General features: G+C 47.0%; 1 protein-coding gene across 1 annotated transcript; it reads right to left on the bottom strand.

The window, feature by feature from the left end:
- Positions 1-3,087: 3,087 nt before the first annotated feature.
- LOC112116122 (glutathione S-transferase omega-1) lies at positions 3,088-15,986 on the bottom strand. Its single transcript, XM_026650987.1, has 6 exons — positions 15,850-15,986; positions 14,930-15,038; positions 9,419-9,641; positions 7,967-8,068; positions 4,725-4,831; positions 3,088-3,609 (listed from the first exon to the last, which is right to left on the bottom strand). Exons 1-6 carry the CDS (start codon positions 15,881-15,883, stop codon positions 3,456-3,458), a joined length of 729 nt encoding a protein of 242 aa, XP_026506772.1. The 5' UTR covers positions 15,884-15,986; the 3' UTR covers positions 3,088-3,455.
- Between the last annotated feature and the right edge of the window lie 2,431 nt (positions 15,987-18,417).

Raw genomic sequence — 18,417 nt, 5'->3', positions numbered from 1 at the left:
CCCTGTCACTTTTCCCATCACCTCTTGCTCTGGCCCAAAAGGTGAAAAGTTGCTCTACGTCACGGTAGAGTACACTAGGAAAAAGCAGTAAGACTTCTTCCCTGAAGCAGCCCTGAGACATCCTGTGTGGGATTCCAGCACAACAGTGATTCACTTTAAACACCAGAACAGTTCACAGCTGTGTGGTGGTCCCATAGAAACTGTCCTACACCTCTGACTGATTGTCTCACTGCTTTTGGATCTCCAAAAATTTGATATGCTGCTTTTTTTTTTGGCTTAATCACTCTAGTTTGTTTTATGTAACTCAGTTTGGAGTTTGCATGGGTAAAGCTGATCTTGCAAAGAAGATGTATTTTACCAACACCAGCTGAAGGGGGTGTAGTTTGGAGGAAGGACTGTTGCAATGTAGAGGATCACAGAAGCTGGAGATAGGAGATCTGCCCCATTATAATTTATTTCACTGTAAGTACAGCATATAGCTTCCCTCCTAGAAGACATCTGCTGCTAGTTATGCCTGCAGAGGGCCCTTCTGGGAACCTCTCTAGGGTAGAAGAGCTAACACCGTTTGTGTTTAACCTTCAGGAGTTTGAGCTTTGGTGAGGAGATGGAAATACACCTCTACCCTGATATAACGTGAATTTGGATACAACGCAGTAAAGCAGTGCTCCGGGGAGGCGGGGCTGCACGCTCCAGTGGATCAAAGCAAGTTCGATATAATGCAGTTTCACCTATAATGCAGTAAGATTTTTTGGCTCCCGAGGACAGCGTTATATCAGGGTAGAGGTGTAGTATTGGTTTTCTACCTACTTATTTGTAAGGGCACTAGATTTGGGTCCCAAGAGGGCCAGAATTCTAATCAGCCCTGTCCTTGGACTACCAGTCATTTAGTTCTCAGCACCTCCGTTTCCTCTAGCTGAGAAATAGGGATAACTTGCCTCTCCCACCTATGGTGGAAATTACAGTCATCAAGCTCTTTGCAGATGCAAAACTCTACAGGTGTCAGTGCAATATAACGCACAACAGCAGCTGCGCTGGATCCAGTGGCTAGGACTTGTCTGGTTACAAGCAAGTCACTGCAGTAAAGAAGTTGAGTTGCTTGGAAATCTAGGACTGGTTCCTCTCCAACAAACACCTCTGAAATGTGATTAATTGTTTTTGATTACAAACTTCTCTAGGGAACGTCAAAGCAGACTGCCAGGGAGCTTGGGCAACTGGTGCAATTCCCCTCCAGCTGCACAAAGTGACAAAGGGATCAGGGCCTAAAGGTAGCAACTTAGCTGGTAGTCTAAAGGAACAGCTCCCTGCAATTCATTCATTCATCCAGCTTTTCTGAAAGTAATGGTAAAAATTCAGGTTAGTGGAGCAGAAGAGGGTAGTTAAGAAAGTGTCTTTGGTCTCTCCTGGGCACTGGGCTGTTTTCTCCAAATGAAAGCCTACTGGTATTGGCACCCTGCTAGTAGGCCTAGTCCAGAGTCTGGGGATACCCTGAAGGTGGGTTTAAAATGGTACCTGTATTGTGAAGCACTCTTCTATTTAAACTAGCAGCAGGGAAGGTCAGCTCATATTCACCCCTTCCCTACTGATAGGAAGTTAGAATGAAGCAGAGTGCCACAGGCAGAAGCAGCCCTGCTCAGTTCATTGGACTTCACCTCCAGCCTGATCGGTGAATGTGCACTTTTGAACTCGAGCCAAAACCAGACCACATCATGGGCACAGTGTGGGCTGTGGCACTGCTACCATCGCCTGCGCCAGGCCTACCTGGCTGTTGAGGTTAAGAGGCCTAAAACAAAGTGAAAGAACATTGCAAAACAACATGGAGCAAGGGTTAGAGCCCTGGGGGGTCTAGACATTGTTAAGATATAGATATTCAGGCCTGTCTGCAAAGGCCTCTACTTTAAGAATTCAGGTGTATTCTTATCACTAAGCTAGTTATAGAGGTATAAAAGAAAGAATCAAAATCACTCTCTGTATGTGTAAGGGCCTTCTCTCACTGTGACAGTCTGAGGCCTGGTTCTTAAGTTAAGGCCTTCCGCTAAGCAGCAGAGGCCAGCCATAAACTGGGAAATGTATGGTCACAGCCTCACATTCCAAACTAGTCACATTGAAATAAGGTGCTATTGGGCTGTTAGGAATACAATCCTGTCCTGATATTCCTATCACCTCCAGAGAAAGGGAAGAGCCTAGAAGATGTAAAAGGAAACTTAGTTTGATAGCATCCTGTCTGGGAAGAACTCACTTATCAATAGCTGGAATGTGAAATCCTCATTTCTGTATTGTTTTATCACTGTAGTCTTCACTTCCCTATTGTTTGTCTGTATAATCTCAGTCTGGTTCTGTGATTGTTTCTGTCTGCTGTATAATTAATTTTGTTGGGTGTAAACCAATTAAGAAGGTGGGATATAATTGGTTAGTTAAATTTCAGTAAAATGATTGGTTAAGGTATAGCTAAGCAGAACTCAAGTTTTACTATATAGTCTGCAGTCAATCAGGAAGTAAGAGGGAGGAATGGGGGTGGGGGAATTGGAATCATGTTTTGCTAAGGGGGAAATGGGAACAGGGAAGGCTCTGTGGTGTCAGAGCTGGGAAGGGGGACACTGAGGAAGGAAACTGGAATCATGCTTACTGGAAGTTCACCCCAATAAACATTGAATTGTTTGCGCCTTTGGACTTCGGGTATTGCTGCTCTCTGTTCATGCGAGAAGGATCGGGGAAGTGAGAGGGTGAAGGAATAAGCCCCCAACAGACATCCCAAGACAATGTTACCCAAATTAAAAAGTGTAGCTGTATTTTCTCTTCCACTATTATCTTCTTGAGGGTGGATTCATAAACTTCAAAACACTCACAAATACTCCTCTGTGATACTTGGACTATGAAACCTTGTAGCCTTTAGACCTGGACACCCGCATCTTGACTGCAAACTGCAGTGTCAATAGAGAGCAACTTGCTTTGGACAGTTGATCCCAAGTCATTCCCTGATATATCACTCTTCCATTGTCTTTGTCATGGAAGAGGGGCTTCAGGGAACAGACACCTGAAGCACTGATGTCATGCCCATCTAGTTCTGAGGGTGCAGCATTCAGCCAAAGCGAGATTTCTTCCTTTATTGTTCAAATACCAGAATCACAAAAATCAAACCATAAAGCAACCAAACAGGCACCACTCTCTACAAACGAAGAGAACAGAGATAGTAAAGGGTTACATCTTTGTGCCGTATCAACTGATGCATATACAAGTTCTAGTGACCTCCCATCTCCTGCCTGAGGCCCGCACTCCCTCTTCCCACCAGGAAGGACGGGACTTCACAGGAGGTTTCTCATCCTTTCCTACACAGATTTATTCCCATTTTAAAATGCAAGCACAGAACTGCACAATCCCAGGCAAATGCAGCACACATGCTACAGGTGCCCAGAGGAAACAGAAGTGACAGTTGTGACAGGTAGATGCCCACCCTCATCTCACAGCCCATAGTCGCATGCTTCAGGACTGTTCTTTGTATACAGCTCAAAATAGCCTTTGAGCGTTTGCACATCAGTCATCGTAGCCTTGACGGCAGGATCCTTCTTCATGGCTTCCACCCATTGCCTGAGCTTTGGGGTGTGCTGCAGACAGCTATGGGAACAGGAAAGAAACTTTGTATGAACAGAGGGGAAATGGGGAGGACATCAAGAAAGCTGAACCTTTAATGAGGTTCTGCGTTCCTGTTTGTTTTGCCTTCTCCCTCCCACAAGGTTAAATTCAAAACAGATAGAAGAAATAAAGTTTCAGGCCACAGAGCAGAGAGCTAGAGATGCCCTTCTATGTCTACACTGCATTTCAACTCTCACAGCATTGAGTTTCCAAGCCTGGGTCTACAGATGTGGGCTTGTGCTCTGGCGCTAAAAACAATTGTGTAGATGTCCAGGCTGGATCTCAGGTTCTGAAACCCACTCCCATCCCCGGGCTTCAGAGCCTGAGCCCCACCCTGAGCCCCAACGTCGACACAGATGTTTTTAGTGCCATAGCATAGACTCAACTTTGTAGACCCCTGCTCTGAGGCTTGCTGCCATGAATTTAAAATGCAGAGTAGACATGCCCTGTAAGGCTATCAAGTCTTCTTTATATAGCCAAGAGTGAACAGCCACTGCTTGTGGAAGCTCCAACTCTAAGAGATAAGCATATAATCCTTGTGTGATGTACCTACCAACCTTTAGAAGTCTGATTACACCCTCGTCCCTCCACAGAGAGCAGGTGATCCCCCACTGACTGCAACATTTGTTTTGCTGGAGTGGAAGATATTCACATTGGTGTGTGTGTGTGTGTGTGTGTGTTTAAAAAAAAAAAAGTTGTGAGGTGCTCAGATACTGTGGTAACGGGTGCCCTACAAACACCTACGATAGAGGCAGGTTCTCTTTGTGAGGCTAATTCCATCACTAGCAGGTCTTAACTTTGGGAGAGCTGGTTTCAATAGGGCAAGGTGCCTTCTGGGACTATTTTTATTCAGTCTGTACAGTGCTACACAATGGGGTCCTGGTCCATTACAAGGGCTGTTCGGTGGTACTGAAATACAGCTAACCTCCCCAAGCATAACCCATTACCCTGCCCTGTTCGAGTCTGGAGAATGGATTTACACATTCCATTCACACTCTAAGCAGGAGGGTTCCTGGCTGGGGTAATTTAGAGTTAATTAGAAGCTGAAATGCACCACTCGAAAATGTGCAAGATCCATAAAACATTCAAGCACTTACTCAGGCAATTGGAAGAATTCCAGACGTTCAAACCAAGGCCAGATCATGTAGTCAATCATGGACACAGAGTCCCCACCATAGAACACAGTCTTGCGACCGGCTAAAATCTGTGGAGGACAAGATGCAGCATTTCATATTAAAATGAAGTTACATGGAAAAGTCCTACAAAAAAAACAAAAAACATGCTATACTGCAAAGCAGGAGCCAGGGAGGAGATGGACAGGAGAGTGATTGCAGAAATGGCACCTCCTTACCTAAATTAAACATTTTTAGTGGGCCAGTCAGTCACTAACACAGCTCCAATATCAGTTTGGATACTTCACATGACGAGAGCTGGATTCTAGTCTAGCTCAAATGCAAGAAGAGGTGCACAACATGGATTGGCAATTACACACGAGCCATGAATAACAATCTTCTCAGGATCCAGGTGGCGATGCTGGCAGTTAGAGACCTTTTTAACTTGTAAGCTGGCAATTCTGACGTGGAGGCACCAAGACAGATATGGCAACCCAGCTGTGTTTGGAAACTTTTTTTTTTTGGTTAAATAAACATTTCAGCTACACCATAAGACTGGTCAAACTAGGGCATAAAGATTTCAGCTGCATTTCTTTTTTTACTGTATCACCAAGTTGAGGTAGCTTTGTGAATGCAATTCTACCATACCATTGTCATGCTAAGACCTGTGCCAGATTCCATCCTCAGACACAAGAGCAGAGTCCTCCAGCTCAGAAGAGATGGGAGATGAACTCTTCCTATGGCAAAACTGATCCACACTGTATAGACTTCTAAAAACAAGTGCCGTGTAAACAGATTGGAATGTGCCTCTGTTGCTGCACCTGTAAACTGGCGACAATCCCCAATTTCAGATGAGAGAAGAGGCTAACCTAGATGTTTGGCAAGCACTTTGCCATTATGCAGGGCCTACCGTGGTAGGATCTTGAAGTATTTGACCTGCATTTGCAGTAAGGTCCCCTAACCCACCTATACTTTCTCCATATACAGATTGTACGTGCAACATTCTTATGAGTTTGGTTGAATGAGGAGTGGACAAAGCTCTTTGTTTCTACGGTGCCTAGCATAACAGGGTCCTGCTCCATGACTAGAACTCCTACACGCTATGGTAGTAGGAGTCATCATCAGAGCCTATTCGGCCTTCCTCCTGAGATAGCACTTGGAGGGGCTTTTTCAGACACCTTAAAATGCCAGCTTCTCGTCCATGTAAAGCAGACATTAAGAGTCGCGCTGGCATTTCCCCTCCTCCTCCCCGCCACAGATAAGTGATCTATTAAAAGCCTCAAACCATCAATCAGCAAAGATCTGAGGAGCTGCTTCAGTCACCAGGTGCCTGACAGAAAATAACCAGATGTTAATAGTTTCATAAAGATGTGACCATGGCTCCCTCTGGTGGGCAGCAGTGAATAGGACACAGGACATTTCACGCTTCTCTGGCCGACAGCTCTTGGAACAGGCTGAACGGATTTTGCATGGCTGGATCCTCGGTATCTTCTCTAGCTCAGACTGGGATTTAAGCCACTGCAACAGAGAGAGCAGCTCCACATGACCTGCGAGTCCATATACATCTAGAAAATCCCTCAGGATCTCTCAAAGTCTTTTGTAGCAAGCAGCAGGTATCTTGCAGCAGGATTGCAAATGGGAGGGAAAAGGGAAACTTAGTTCTTTATTTCTCAGTGCATTTCTCTTGCAAGAAGTCCCCTAGGAAGCAGTTGCCCACAAGAACCAGACAACGTCATCTGCCAGTACTTTAGCTCTCGACTCTGATCAGCTACACAAAGATGAAAGGCTTTAATTCGAGAGGAACTCGGTGTTTGAAGCATTTGGTAGTGGGGTGTTAGTGTAGCTAACATGACAAGTTAGACAGAGGTATCAGCGGGACAGGGATACTCGAGTGTCAGCCATGCCAAAGTAACTGGCTGAAGTTAAAGCCATCAGCAAAGGGAAGGAGGAGAGGACTGTAGCCAGAGCTATGAGAGGTTCCCAACAGGGGAGAAGTGTGCTGAATGCTGCTTCTTGCTCAAGGAGGACAGAATATGATTTTTTGTTCTTGAACATGCAGTCATTTCTTTGCCTCCTGATCAGATGACCAGGTAGCTTTTTGGTTGCTTTATTTCTAGAAGATAATGGCCCTCTGGCCAAAGAGGCAAAGGAGTTTGTTCATTCAAACAACTATATTTTAAGGAGTCACACCGCAGATGGAGGGAAAGCATCAGCACATCTTATTCAAACAATGACTTGGCAGCCGTTTGGGTTAACAAAAAACAGCACTTGAAGTAAAACTGAATTTAAATCTCTAATATAGATCCAAAACCACCTGTTGCAGCTCCCTGGATGTTGACGGAGGTACACGATTGTACTAGAACAAGGCCCATAGCTGGATTTTTGCAGTCAGAGTCCCCGCAAGCCAATGATTCAACGGGGTGATGTGGTGAAGACAGTTTCACAGCCAGCAGTACGCAAAGGAGCGACGTGGCCAGCATCACATCCAGCCACCTTTGACTGCCCTAACTTGATGAATCAGGTACCTGTTTTGCAGCTAGGTGAATTGGAGTGAGAGATCAAGGGAGATTTGGACTCACCAGCTTCAGGATTCGAGTGCCTGAAATCCCTCCCCTGTAGGTGTGGTGGTTATATTCCACGGGAATGAGCAGGGAGGCAGGATAATAGCTAGTAGTAGGACAGAGGGGCCAGACACTTAAGTAGTAAACTAAGGGTCAACTACTTCATCCCCAACATTGTTGTACTGATCTCAGTAACAGCAAAGAAACAACATTGTCAGTCAGATGGGCGTGGTGGTGGACATGCTAACATACCAGAGAAGGTTATAACAACCCAGAGTCTGAATGCTCTTAGACCTTGCTGCAAGATCTCCTTCTGCCCTCCTAGGAGGGCAGGGGTGGACATAAAACAGCAGAGGTGGCTAGCACTTGAGAAGGGTGTGGAGCAAAATCCTCTATGAAGTCCACTATGGAGCTCACAATTCAGCTCTTGTTTAAACTGTGCCATGCTTAGATGTTGGGGTTTTCTATGCCACCCATCAGTGTGAGGGGAGTAAACAGGACCACTCATTTTTCATAGTTAGAACTTCTGAAATAAGTCCTGCCACCTCCCTTTCTCAAGGCTTTCCAAGTGAGACAGTCAGCCGAGTGCATGCGAGCAGAAGAGGACTCCCCTTTACCATAGGTTTGGTGGTTTTGTTCAATCCCAGAGAGGGCTCCGTTTCTTACCTCCTCAAATTGGCCAAGCTTCTCACCGAACTCTGCTTTCAGCGCTGAACTGTCCTCCCCATTTTTAACTGCCAGGAGATGTTTGAAGGCTAGAGGTGGTAACTGAACAAACCAAACAAGATGTTACTGAGAGCTTGACCTCCTTGCAGAAGGGAGGTTTTATCTCATTACAGGGATAGTCACAAGTCACTTCAGCCCAGATCCTTAAAAGGTATCTGAAATCAATGGAAGTTAGGTGCCTAAATGCCTTTCAGGATCTGGGCTTTAGCGGTTAAATTTTAACACAAACACACACCTCACCAAGCCTAATAGCAACAGAAGTGCTCTCTTTATGTTTCAGAGAAAATACAGGTTGCAAAGGAGAATTAAAATGCTAATACTGAAGGATAATAGTGTAGGAGAATCAGAAGAGGGAAACTCACTAGTCTTTCCATTGTTCAACCTGCCTACAGTGCCAAAAAAAGCGCCAGCAATAAAAATGGTGAAATGCAAATTTTGACATTCTAAGGACGCTTTTGAAATTCCAATAAATGTTAATAGGAAAGGATATTAAGGGACAGTCAGATTTTAACTTTTGTTTAAATAAATGTCTGACAGTCTAGGCCATTGATTTTATCTCTCCAAGAACTTTGTAGTTTGCACACCTGCCAGAGAAGTTAGGGGATTGGCGTGAGTTACAATACAAATATTAGCCAAGGTTATGAAGTTATTTTAAAGCTTCCTTTTAGCTTTCCAACAGTTTACAGACCCCATGCTTTGAAGAATTATCCTAGAGTTAAGAATTTGAGAATGGCACTCATGCATGCATTCACCCAGTTTGCCTTATTTGCTTAGGACTGGTCTATAATGGTACGGCAAAGCACACCACAGAGGTGTCATTTATAGGGCACGCCAATTGCCTCACGTAGACCCTGCTGGTGCATTCCAAAAGGTACCTCATTAATGTAATTTGAAACAGGACTATATTAATGCCTAGTTTGCATGCCAGCAGGGCTTACATGGGGCAGTTAGAACATAGCACATTAGAGCTCTCTGGGGACACACACACACACACACACACACACACACACACAAACAAAAACAAAAAAACCAAACCACACCTCTCTGGCACACTTAGATCTTGTCTACATGGCATGGCAAAGGCTGATCTGCTAACCCCCTTAAACTGAACGGCAGTTTCCTCATTCTGCACCCATAGACATAAACGAGCTTAAAATCTGCTTTCATGTCACATGTCCCTTTTTTCTGTCAGCATTTGAAAGACAGAGATGCAGACAGCTTAGCAGAATTTTGAATTAGTGAATGGTAAGTGGTTCTAGGATATTTAAAAGAGTGATTTTACTAGGAGACAAGATCCATCCTTAAAAGTGGAAGGAAAGGTCTACAGTGCTGTGCACAATACTAGTGCTGCACTGAAGGAGGTTACACGGCCCCCTCCTCATCACACTGTACCTTGGAGAATCTTTCCAAGAGCATCTTTTGATACGCTCGCTCATAAGGGTCAGCGGGTAGAAGCTTCTTCCCAGGATATGCTTCATCCAAATACTCGCATGTGATTGGAGACTCATAGATCAGCTGACCCTTGCTGGTCTCCAGAATAGGCACCAAACCAAAGGGATTTTTCTCAAAGAGCCAGTCAGGTTTATTTTTCAAATTGACGTTGATTATTTCATGCCTGAAGAGTTTAAGACACAGCAAGATCAGTTTTGTCAGCCTACTCCAGTAACTTCAAAGAAAGCAATAGTGTTTACCCCTAGCTAACCTACAGGAGGATATTGAGGCAAGGGGGGGAAAAAAGAGCCAGGAAAACATTCCCATTGATTTACCACCTCTCCTTTCTTGAAGTCCTGTGGTACCATCAGGACTTCACTTTCCAAGGCTTCTAATATGGCATTTTGCACACTAGGAATTGAGAGTCCAGCATGGAAAGAGGAAAATAAGAGCTTCCTCTGAGTAGGGCTCAGCTTATTTTCTTTAACAAATACAAGGATAAAGCGGATACCGACCCACCAAGCCCATCCCCAGCACAGCCCGACAAACAAGAGAATGAAGCCAATTTGCCTTTGACCACAGCAACAGCGGGCAGGCATGCCAGAAATGCAAGAAGTTAGGACAGTAGCACAAAGAATGGCATTATACTTGTTTAACAAGTCTTTCAAGACATACTATCACCCCTTCCCGGGCACACACTTTGGACTGCTGGGAGGGGAATTCAAGTCTCTGCCAGGCTGAACCCAGAGGTCTTTCAAACTCCTGAAGCCTGAATGGAGTCCAGACACAGGCTTATCTCAGGGTCCCTAGGCACATTCTCAGGGCACAGATCTATCTGGTACCCCACTCCAAGTGGGGGGAAAACCTGCTGTCCAACGGCCTAGCCCTCCTGGGCGCAGCGTTGACACGTCAGAAGTACAGATTATACAAAAACATCATAACATCCTAAGGCTGTCTAAACTGCAGAGTTTTGTCACCAAAAAAGTTATGCCATTTAAACTAAACTGCTTTAATTAAGCTGCTGTCGCATGTCCACACAATGCTCCTTGTGTCTGCGGAGTGCATCCACACTAGCAGCTCCTGCATCGACAGAGAGCAGTGCACTGTGGGTAGCTATCCCAGTGTGCAACTGGCCGCAGGGTGCTTTGGGAAGGGTTTGCAATGCCTCATGGGGCATGTACAGCATCACATGATGCAGGTTTGTCAATCCCATTGTTTCATGAGCCTTCTATTAGAACGCCACCAACAGGGATCAGCAACTTTTGGCATGCGGCCCATCAGGGAAATCCCCTGGCGGGCCAGGCCAGTTTGTTTACCTACAGCGTCTGCCGGTTTGGTCCATCGCAGCTCCCACTGGCCTTGGACGGCGAACCGCGGCCAGTGGGAGCTGCGATCGGCTGAACTTGCGGACACTGCAAGTAAACAAACTGGCCCGGCTCACCAGCATCTTTCCCCGGTGGGCTGCGTGCCAAAGGTTGCCGATCCCTGGCCAACAACTTTTCAACTGAAGTGTTGGGCAGGGGGCGAAGTGTGTGTGTCGGCATGCTGTCTTGTAAGTTCAGATGGCCACTGGAAGCAACCAGTCCCGAGGCAGGGTGATGCCCCCAACATCAGCCCCCCATCTCCCTCCCTGGCTCTGCACAGCAGTCTCTCACACATACACACATCTGTCCCTGCCTGCCTACCTCTGTGTTCCTGGTGTGGGACAGCAGGAGCATTCCCCTTAATGATTTGCTCTTTGTTGTCCCAGCAGAGCAGCACCCGCTCAGCTGCCAGAACGGAGCTTTGAAAGGGGAAGGGTGCATGCCTGCCGGGCTGCGGAGTTCAAAACAGTGAGCAGAATGGTCATGGGGGGGGGCATTGTGGGATACCTGGGGAGGCCAGTTCTGGCAACATAACGAACGGCAGTGTCTACACTGACCCTTTTTGTTTTAACTGTGCCACAAAAAGCTTTATGCCTCTCACCGAGGTGGTTTTATTTTGTTGTTGAAACTGAAGAATTTTGTCGCCAAAAGTAGCTTTGCAGTGTGTACACCTCCACTGTTCTGCCGCCAAAAGCTGCCTTTTGGCGAAAAAAAAACTTGGCAGCATAGACAAGCCCTAAATGCAACATCCATCACTAGCTCACTCTTCCCTTGGGAGTCCTTGGAGGATCATCTATGTTCTGTCAGGCAGGATCCTCCACCTACTCTGCCCCTGCAGCAACCTCCCTCATCTTAACCTGGTGCAAAATGGCTCTCTTTCGTCTCCTACCAGCCCCCATGAGTCCTTTTAAAGACTTCAGCTGGGGTCACCTGCTTCTTTTGTGCTACCCTGGTAACTTTCCTGTACATTCCACCACCACCCCCTCCTGCCTTCATTCACATAAGAGGAAGAAGTGTCTTCTCCCAGCTATAGCAGATCCATCCTGCAAGGTGTATTACTTTGAATAGGCCACTGAGTGTGGATCACTCACTGGCCTGGTCTTTACTTGGGGGAAGAGTGGGGGGGGAGGGAGGGAAATTGATCTAAGATACACAACTTCAGCTACGAGAATAGCGTAGCTGAAGTTGACATATCTTAGATCGACTTACCTCCCTTCCTCACAGCGCGGGATCGACGGCCGCGGCTCCCCCGTCAACTCCGCTTACGCCTCTCGCCCTGATGGAGTTCTGGAGTCGACGGGAAGCGCGTGCGGGGATCGATTTATCATGTCTAGACGAGATGTGATAAATCAATCCCCAATAGATAGATCGCTACCCACCGATCCGGCGACTAGTGTGGATGTACATACCATTGTCTCTGCTAGGCTGGAGACATGACACAAGCCTGCTCACTCAGGGTGGAGCAGCATACATACAGGCTTTGCATGACACAGCAATTTCATGGTATGATTTTATAAAATCATCCACAGTTCACAAGTGGCATAGGCAGAGCCCCATATTTATCACATCTACATAAGCAGCAGCCATTTTAAAGGCAGTTAAGCCCAGCCACAATACAGTTTCACTTCCGATTGAAAGTGCATGTGCTCTTGCAACACACAAGTTTAGGAAGTTCACAGGAGGCGTGACTCGCATTCTGGAGTAACAACCTGCAACAGAATTTTACTCTGACCTTACACTGAACAGAAGGGAAATGGTCTTAGCCACAGGTTGGGAAGAGGAATAGGTAGTCTAAGAGGCAATATGATAAGGCTAAAATACCAAAGCCAAGCAGACAATGTTGGGGTTTTCTGGTTTGTTTTTTTAAACAAACACACACTCACTCAGGATTTGCATATCCTTGAGTTTTTCTGGAAGTCAGTTTAATTGCTTGAGTTTATTAACATACTTGTAATGGGAACAAACATGTGTGGAGTGGCCATACTACCAAATACCTGTCTCCTAGAACAAACTTGTGTGGAGTTTCCAATTAAGCATGTCAGCTAACAAGTTAAATGACAACACTGCAATAAACAGATTTCCCACTTTAGCATTTATTTAAATTGGTTATCTGATGCCAGTATCTCCCCCCCCCCCCAACTCCTTTGGCAGCCTTGTATCTGAATGATCATGCAGTACCTGATCCTGCAAACTGTTCTGGTGCAGGGGTTTGTCTGTCAGTGCAGAGCCCCACACAGGATGCCTGCACACAGCAGCGTACCGGACCACAACCTTAGATTGTAAAGTCTGTGCTGCAAAGAGCTCTCTTCTTTCATGGCTGTAGAGTTATCTAATGCCCAAAAGAGCATCAGAAATTACATATACAAAGCTACAAGTGTGACTTAACTGCCAAAAAGAAACTACACCTCTACCCCGATAGAACGCTGTCCTTGGGAGCCAAAAAAAAAAATCTTACCGCATTATAGGTGAAACCACGTTATATTGAACTTGCTTTGATCCGCCGGAGTGCGCAGCCCCGCCCCCCTGGAGCGCTGCTTTACCGCGTTATAGCCGAATTCGTGTTATATCGGATCGCATTATATCGGGGTAGATGTGTATTAGAGAGACCAGGTGGGTGAGGTAATATTTTTCGTTGGATCAACTTCTGTTGGAAACAAGCTTTTGAGCCACACAGAGCTCTTCTTAGGTCTGGGAAAGAGTTCTGTGTAGCTCAAAAGCTTCTCTCCCCAACAGAAGTTGGTCCATTGAAAGCTATTACCTTACCCACCCTGTCTCTCTAATATGCTGGGACTGACACGTCTACAACTACACTGCCTACAACAAAGAAACTATTGACTAATAATCTGTTATAGAAAAGGTTCCCAACCACAGATTCAGATATCAGATCACAAGGATTGCACATGCCTAGGGACACCAATGACTCTTTCCACTCAACATAGCTGGACTCCAATCAAAGGACAGTCATGTCCTGTTATGCAAGAAGCAACCACCACCACATTTAAAACAATACAAGAAAAAAAAAAATCAGAAGAGACCAAGTTACTTGTGTTGCCTTATGTATAGGAAAATAGGCAGATGGATTGATGTGGAGCTTTACTACATTTGGTTCCCTGAAAGAGTTAGAGAAAGACTGCAATGTGATTGATGTGTGCTTGACCAATAAGAATTTGGAGTCCAGTGTTGAACTATATTGTGTGGTTAGACATCGGAAGCTGGAGTGAATCAGCGATCAAGTAGGGGTCATACTACTTACTAACTGCAAGCTTAGTCATGTTACTTAACCACTTGTAAACATGGAACAAATACTTCCCTATTTGAAAAGGCACTATCGGTGATAAAGTTCCTTCAGCAAAGGATCTAGGGGAAGCTATAGAAATGGAACATCTTTTTAAAAGAGAAATCATGAACACACATGTACATTTACCATAGAAACCACTAACATGCTATTGTAGGCTATATTTGAATGAGCTGTAAGCCAGAGAAAATATACATGGAGCGTTCATGATGAGGGTTACGTTTTCCAGGATTTTTGCTGCTCAATTTCCATTAAGATATTAAAAAAGATGAAATTCACACTATTGAGATAAGGTTTCTCTGCCATTGCTACAAAGACCACCCAACATTACTACAATAGAAAAACCCCAAGCAACATTTTTTTCCTTTTTCAAATTAGCTTACTTCGTACCTTTTATACGGTTAGTGTCCTCAGTGCCCCATTTGTTTGGGCAGGCCTTTCCCACCGCAGCAGGAGATGTGAAAACATTCTTCTCAATAAAAATCAGAGATTTGAATGTAGCCCCACAACAACTGGCTAGGGGACAGATTTAAAAGTAGTTTTGTGTACTGACTATACTTCCACTCCACCTTACAAAATAAAGATTTCCTGGATGTTGTGTTTGTGTCTCTCTAAATAGGTATGGGTAGCAAGCGTGACAGCTATTTGATTCATCCTGTTAAGCTTGGTAAACTATGGAAGATCACCATACTTAAGTCAAAGTGGCTTTACCAAAAAAAGCCACAGCAGAGTTACATGAAAGCAGTAGAAAAGGCTTCAGTCCCTAGCATTTAGATACCAAGGAGACAGCCACCTTAGAGCCCATAATCTTACTTAATTCCTTTGGCTTTCAAGACAAGACGCGTTCTCTCTGCAAAGGGACAGAAGCGCATGCTGTAGACGCGGATCAGTCCCTCGGGCACAGGGCCTGGAGCAGCACTTCCTACAAGAGAGACATTACACTGGTTTATTCGACGCTCACACCTGCAAAATTACAGCTTAACAAGAGGTTAAAAAAAAAAAAAAAAAGTGGCCTGGGGAGGAAAGAAAACGGGATTCTGAAAGTAGCAGCTGCTCTTTGCAGAGCTTAGAGCACTTAATTCTGCCATGGTAACAGTGCTTCTCCTGCACTGGTCATTCCCCCTCATTCCCCGAGGGGACTCCTGGAGAGACTAGGACTGTATTACTTTGGTGAAGGCCCTGGGGTGAATCAGTTCTCCAGTGCAGTACAACAATAGACATTGTGCATTTAGAGCTGCCGAGTCGGATGGTCTCCTGTGTTTTGCCCGGGTGGGAGGCAAAATACACTAGCGGCCCTTACAAGGGCCAGAGATCCAGGCGTGGGAAGGGTCCAGGAACAGTCTCCCCAAGTCTGAGCAGAGCGCACACACAGACCCGAGGAGGGGGATGTGCGTGCAACCCAGCAGACCCTGGCAGAGGCAGGACTCGGGGGAGAGAAAAAGGCACCAGGGTGCAATGGAATGAGCCCCCCCCGGGGGAGACAGACGCAGGGCGAGAGGGGGATCCGGGGCCCCAGCCATACAGGCAGGGCTGGAGGGTGCCATGCAATCCCCCCACCCCCGGGGGAACCCCAGGCGGGAGACCCCCCCCCCGCTGCACGCACACAGCCCGGGGGCTGCAGGCGGTGCTCCAGGGAGCCGGCTTGCAGCGCGCCCCCAGGCCCGGAGACTGGCCCCGATGCAGGCGGGGGAGCCCGGCCAGGACGCGCGCAGCCCCCCCGGGCCAGCACCCACCTTTCCCCAGGCTGCGAGCGCGCTCTCCAGCCATGGCTACCGCGGCGGTGTCGGGGGAGGCTCCGTCACCCGGGGCGCCGCATGCCGCCGCACGCCTGCCGGGCTGCTTAAGAGCCAGGGCTCCCGCGGGTCGCTCCCTCCCCCTCGGGCACAGCGGGCCAGTTAAAGGGGAAGGAGCTGCAGAGACTACCCCCTTGCCACACCCCAACCAGGGAAGGGGGCGGGGAAGCAGCCGCTTCATCCCCCCCAACCCCCTCCAATCGCTAGGGAAGGGGGGAGCAGATTCACCCCCCCCAACCACCAAGTGGGGGGGGAAGAAATATCCCAGGTAACGGCAGAGGGGCAGCAACCCCCAGGCACACACAGAGCAGAGGTTTGCCTTGTTCCCAGAGGAACTGGTGCCAGTCAGTACTGGAGACAGCAAGAGAAACACGTGGGGATCGGTCCTGCTTTGAGCAAGGGGTTGGACCAGATGACCTCCTGAGGTCCCTTCCAACCCTGAGAGTCTATGGTCATTAAGGGAGGCATGGACCTGAAGGGGGAGGCTGGTTTAAGGCCCAGCTTGACAAAACCCTGGCTGCAGGAGCGGCGCCAGGGTTTTTGGCGCCCTAGGCGGGGGTCCTTCCGCGCTCCCGGTCGTCGTCAGCAATTCTGCGGCGGGGGGGTCCTTTCGCGCTCCCGGTCTTCGAGGCACTTCGGTGGCAGGTCCCGGAGCAAGTGAAGGCCCCACCGCAGAATGCCCCCCAAGACCCGGGGGCGCAGAAGGCCCCCCCCCCCACCAAATTGCCGCCCCCCCAAATCCTGGTGCCCTAGGCGACCACCTAGGTTGCCTAAATGGAAGCGCCGGCCCCGCCTGGCTGGGATGATTTAGTTGGGAATTGGTCCTGCTTTGAGCAGGGGGTTGGACTAGATGACCTCCTGAGGTCTCTTCCAACCCTAATCTTCTATGAATCTATTATTCTAGCCCTGGCTCATGCATTAATTTGCTGCATGACCTTAGGCAAGTCACTTTGCCTCTCCTTGACTTAACTTCCCCATCAGTAAATCGGGGCTATTAATACTGATCATGTTTGTAATGTGCTGTGAGATCCTTAGCTGAAAGGTGCTTCCTAAAAGTCAATGCCATTGGTCTGTATTTATTAAGGAAGGTAGCCGAAGCACCAGTACAGCTGGGATATTCAAGACAAGCTTGGCTCAGGCTTTAGTGGCAGTGAATAGTTCCATCCAGCTGCAGGAGGTCAGAATGGATAACCCAATGCACACCTCCCATCTAATATAAATCTATTCCATACCCTGCTGATGCTGACCCAGTCACTAAGAGACACTGGTAAACTGTTTTTAATTTCCTTTATCCTGTTCTGTCTATGACAAAGGAAATCAGCACCAGCTGACTTTTCAAGTTAAATGGGGAACCCAAGGCAAAATTCTTGTATTGGTGACATCATTGCAATGGAATAGATGCACTGGCTTTCTGGATGGGAAGCGCCACTGATGCTTCCAGCTGCCTGTGATGCAGATGGAACCCTCCACTTCAAGATGAAAATAAAAGAGGGAGATAAATAATCTAATAAAGGAGGGGGCACAATGGATGCTGGGCTTCACATGATTGCTGTCTTGACAAATGCCTCACAGGAACTCACCAGCCTTTGTAGGAGCTGTTGCTGCACCTGGGCCAGCTCCTTGATGAACTCCTGGAACTTGTTTAATGCATGGTTATGGTGAGTCCACCTGACACAAATATAAAGCAAAGTAGGTCTTGAATGTGCACAAACAATGGAAGGGAGAGGGGGAGAGAAAGACAAGGCAGCGTCACATGATGCCAGTTCCCCAGCAGAACACAGAAGTATTCACATTTTCCCTACCCTGTCAGGGTAAAGACATTTGCAGCCAGAGTGTGCCTGCCCCTTATGTGGGTGCAAAATAAAGTGGAAGGAGGGAGTAAAGAGCCTTCCCCGCCATGTTCCTCAGGCAAGGGCCAGCCCGAAATGCATTCCCTCTGCTAAAATGAGGCACAGGTGAAATCCCTCCTCCTGGGGCACTGTGACCCTGCCCTCAGTTCAGAGGTGTGCCGATTTGACACAGTCCAGTTCTTAGTATGCACAATGGGACTATCAAAACTCTTGTTTTGCCATTGACCCTAGATTTGCCCTTCGGTCCTTGCATGATGATCAATATCTCATCTCTCCTGGCCAGAGCATGAGAGACAGTCAGTAGTGAGGTGATCAATGTCTGCTAACAGCATGAATTGATACCTTATCAGCCTACTGCTGTCAGTAGTTTGAACCCTTCAGTTGGCATTGAAGAACCAATTGCCTGAATTTTTGCTAAGTCATTGTTGCTGTCTAGTTATCTAACTTTACTCCAAGGAGTGGTATGTACAATCAGGGAGTGGCGTGTACTGCCCAGGCATGTGGTGCACAGGACAAACACAACCCATGCACCTCCTGTTTCTTGCCAACAGTAGAGGCAAGAAACCTCTACAGTACTTACCCTGGAGATTCTCAAACACCTAATGCCCCAGCTATCAAAATTAATTTCTTCTTAGGGGATGTTTCTGTTTCCCTCTGA

Source organism: Terrapene carolina, unplaced genomic scaffold (genome assembly GCF_002925995.2).
Source record: "Terrapene carolina triunguis isolate 2854851 unplaced genomic scaffold, T_m_triunguis-2.0 Scaffold95, whole genome shotgun sequence".
Classification (NCBI taxonomy): domain Eukaryota; kingdom Metazoa; phylum Chordata; order Testudines; family Emydidae; genus Terrapene; species Terrapene triunguis.
This window is presented reverse-complemented; position numbering and strand designations above follow the sequence as displayed.

What these genes read in the sequence shown, in the direction of transcription:
- LOC112116122 (XM_026650987.1), bottom strand. Translation starts at nt 15,883, where the DNA reads ATGGCTGGAGAGCGCGCTCGCAGCCTGGGGAAAG. An exon ending in CGCTCGCAGCCTGGGGAAAG is followed by an intron (nt 15,039 to 15,849) that starts GTGGGTGCTGGC and finishes TCTCTCTTGTAG; the next exon opens with GAAGTGCTGCTCCAGGCCCT. An exon ending in GAATTCTTCCAATTGCCTGA is followed by an intron (nt 3,610 to 4,724) that starts GTAAGTGCTTGA and finishes CTGTTCCCATAG; the next exon opens with CTGTCTGCAGCACACCCCAA.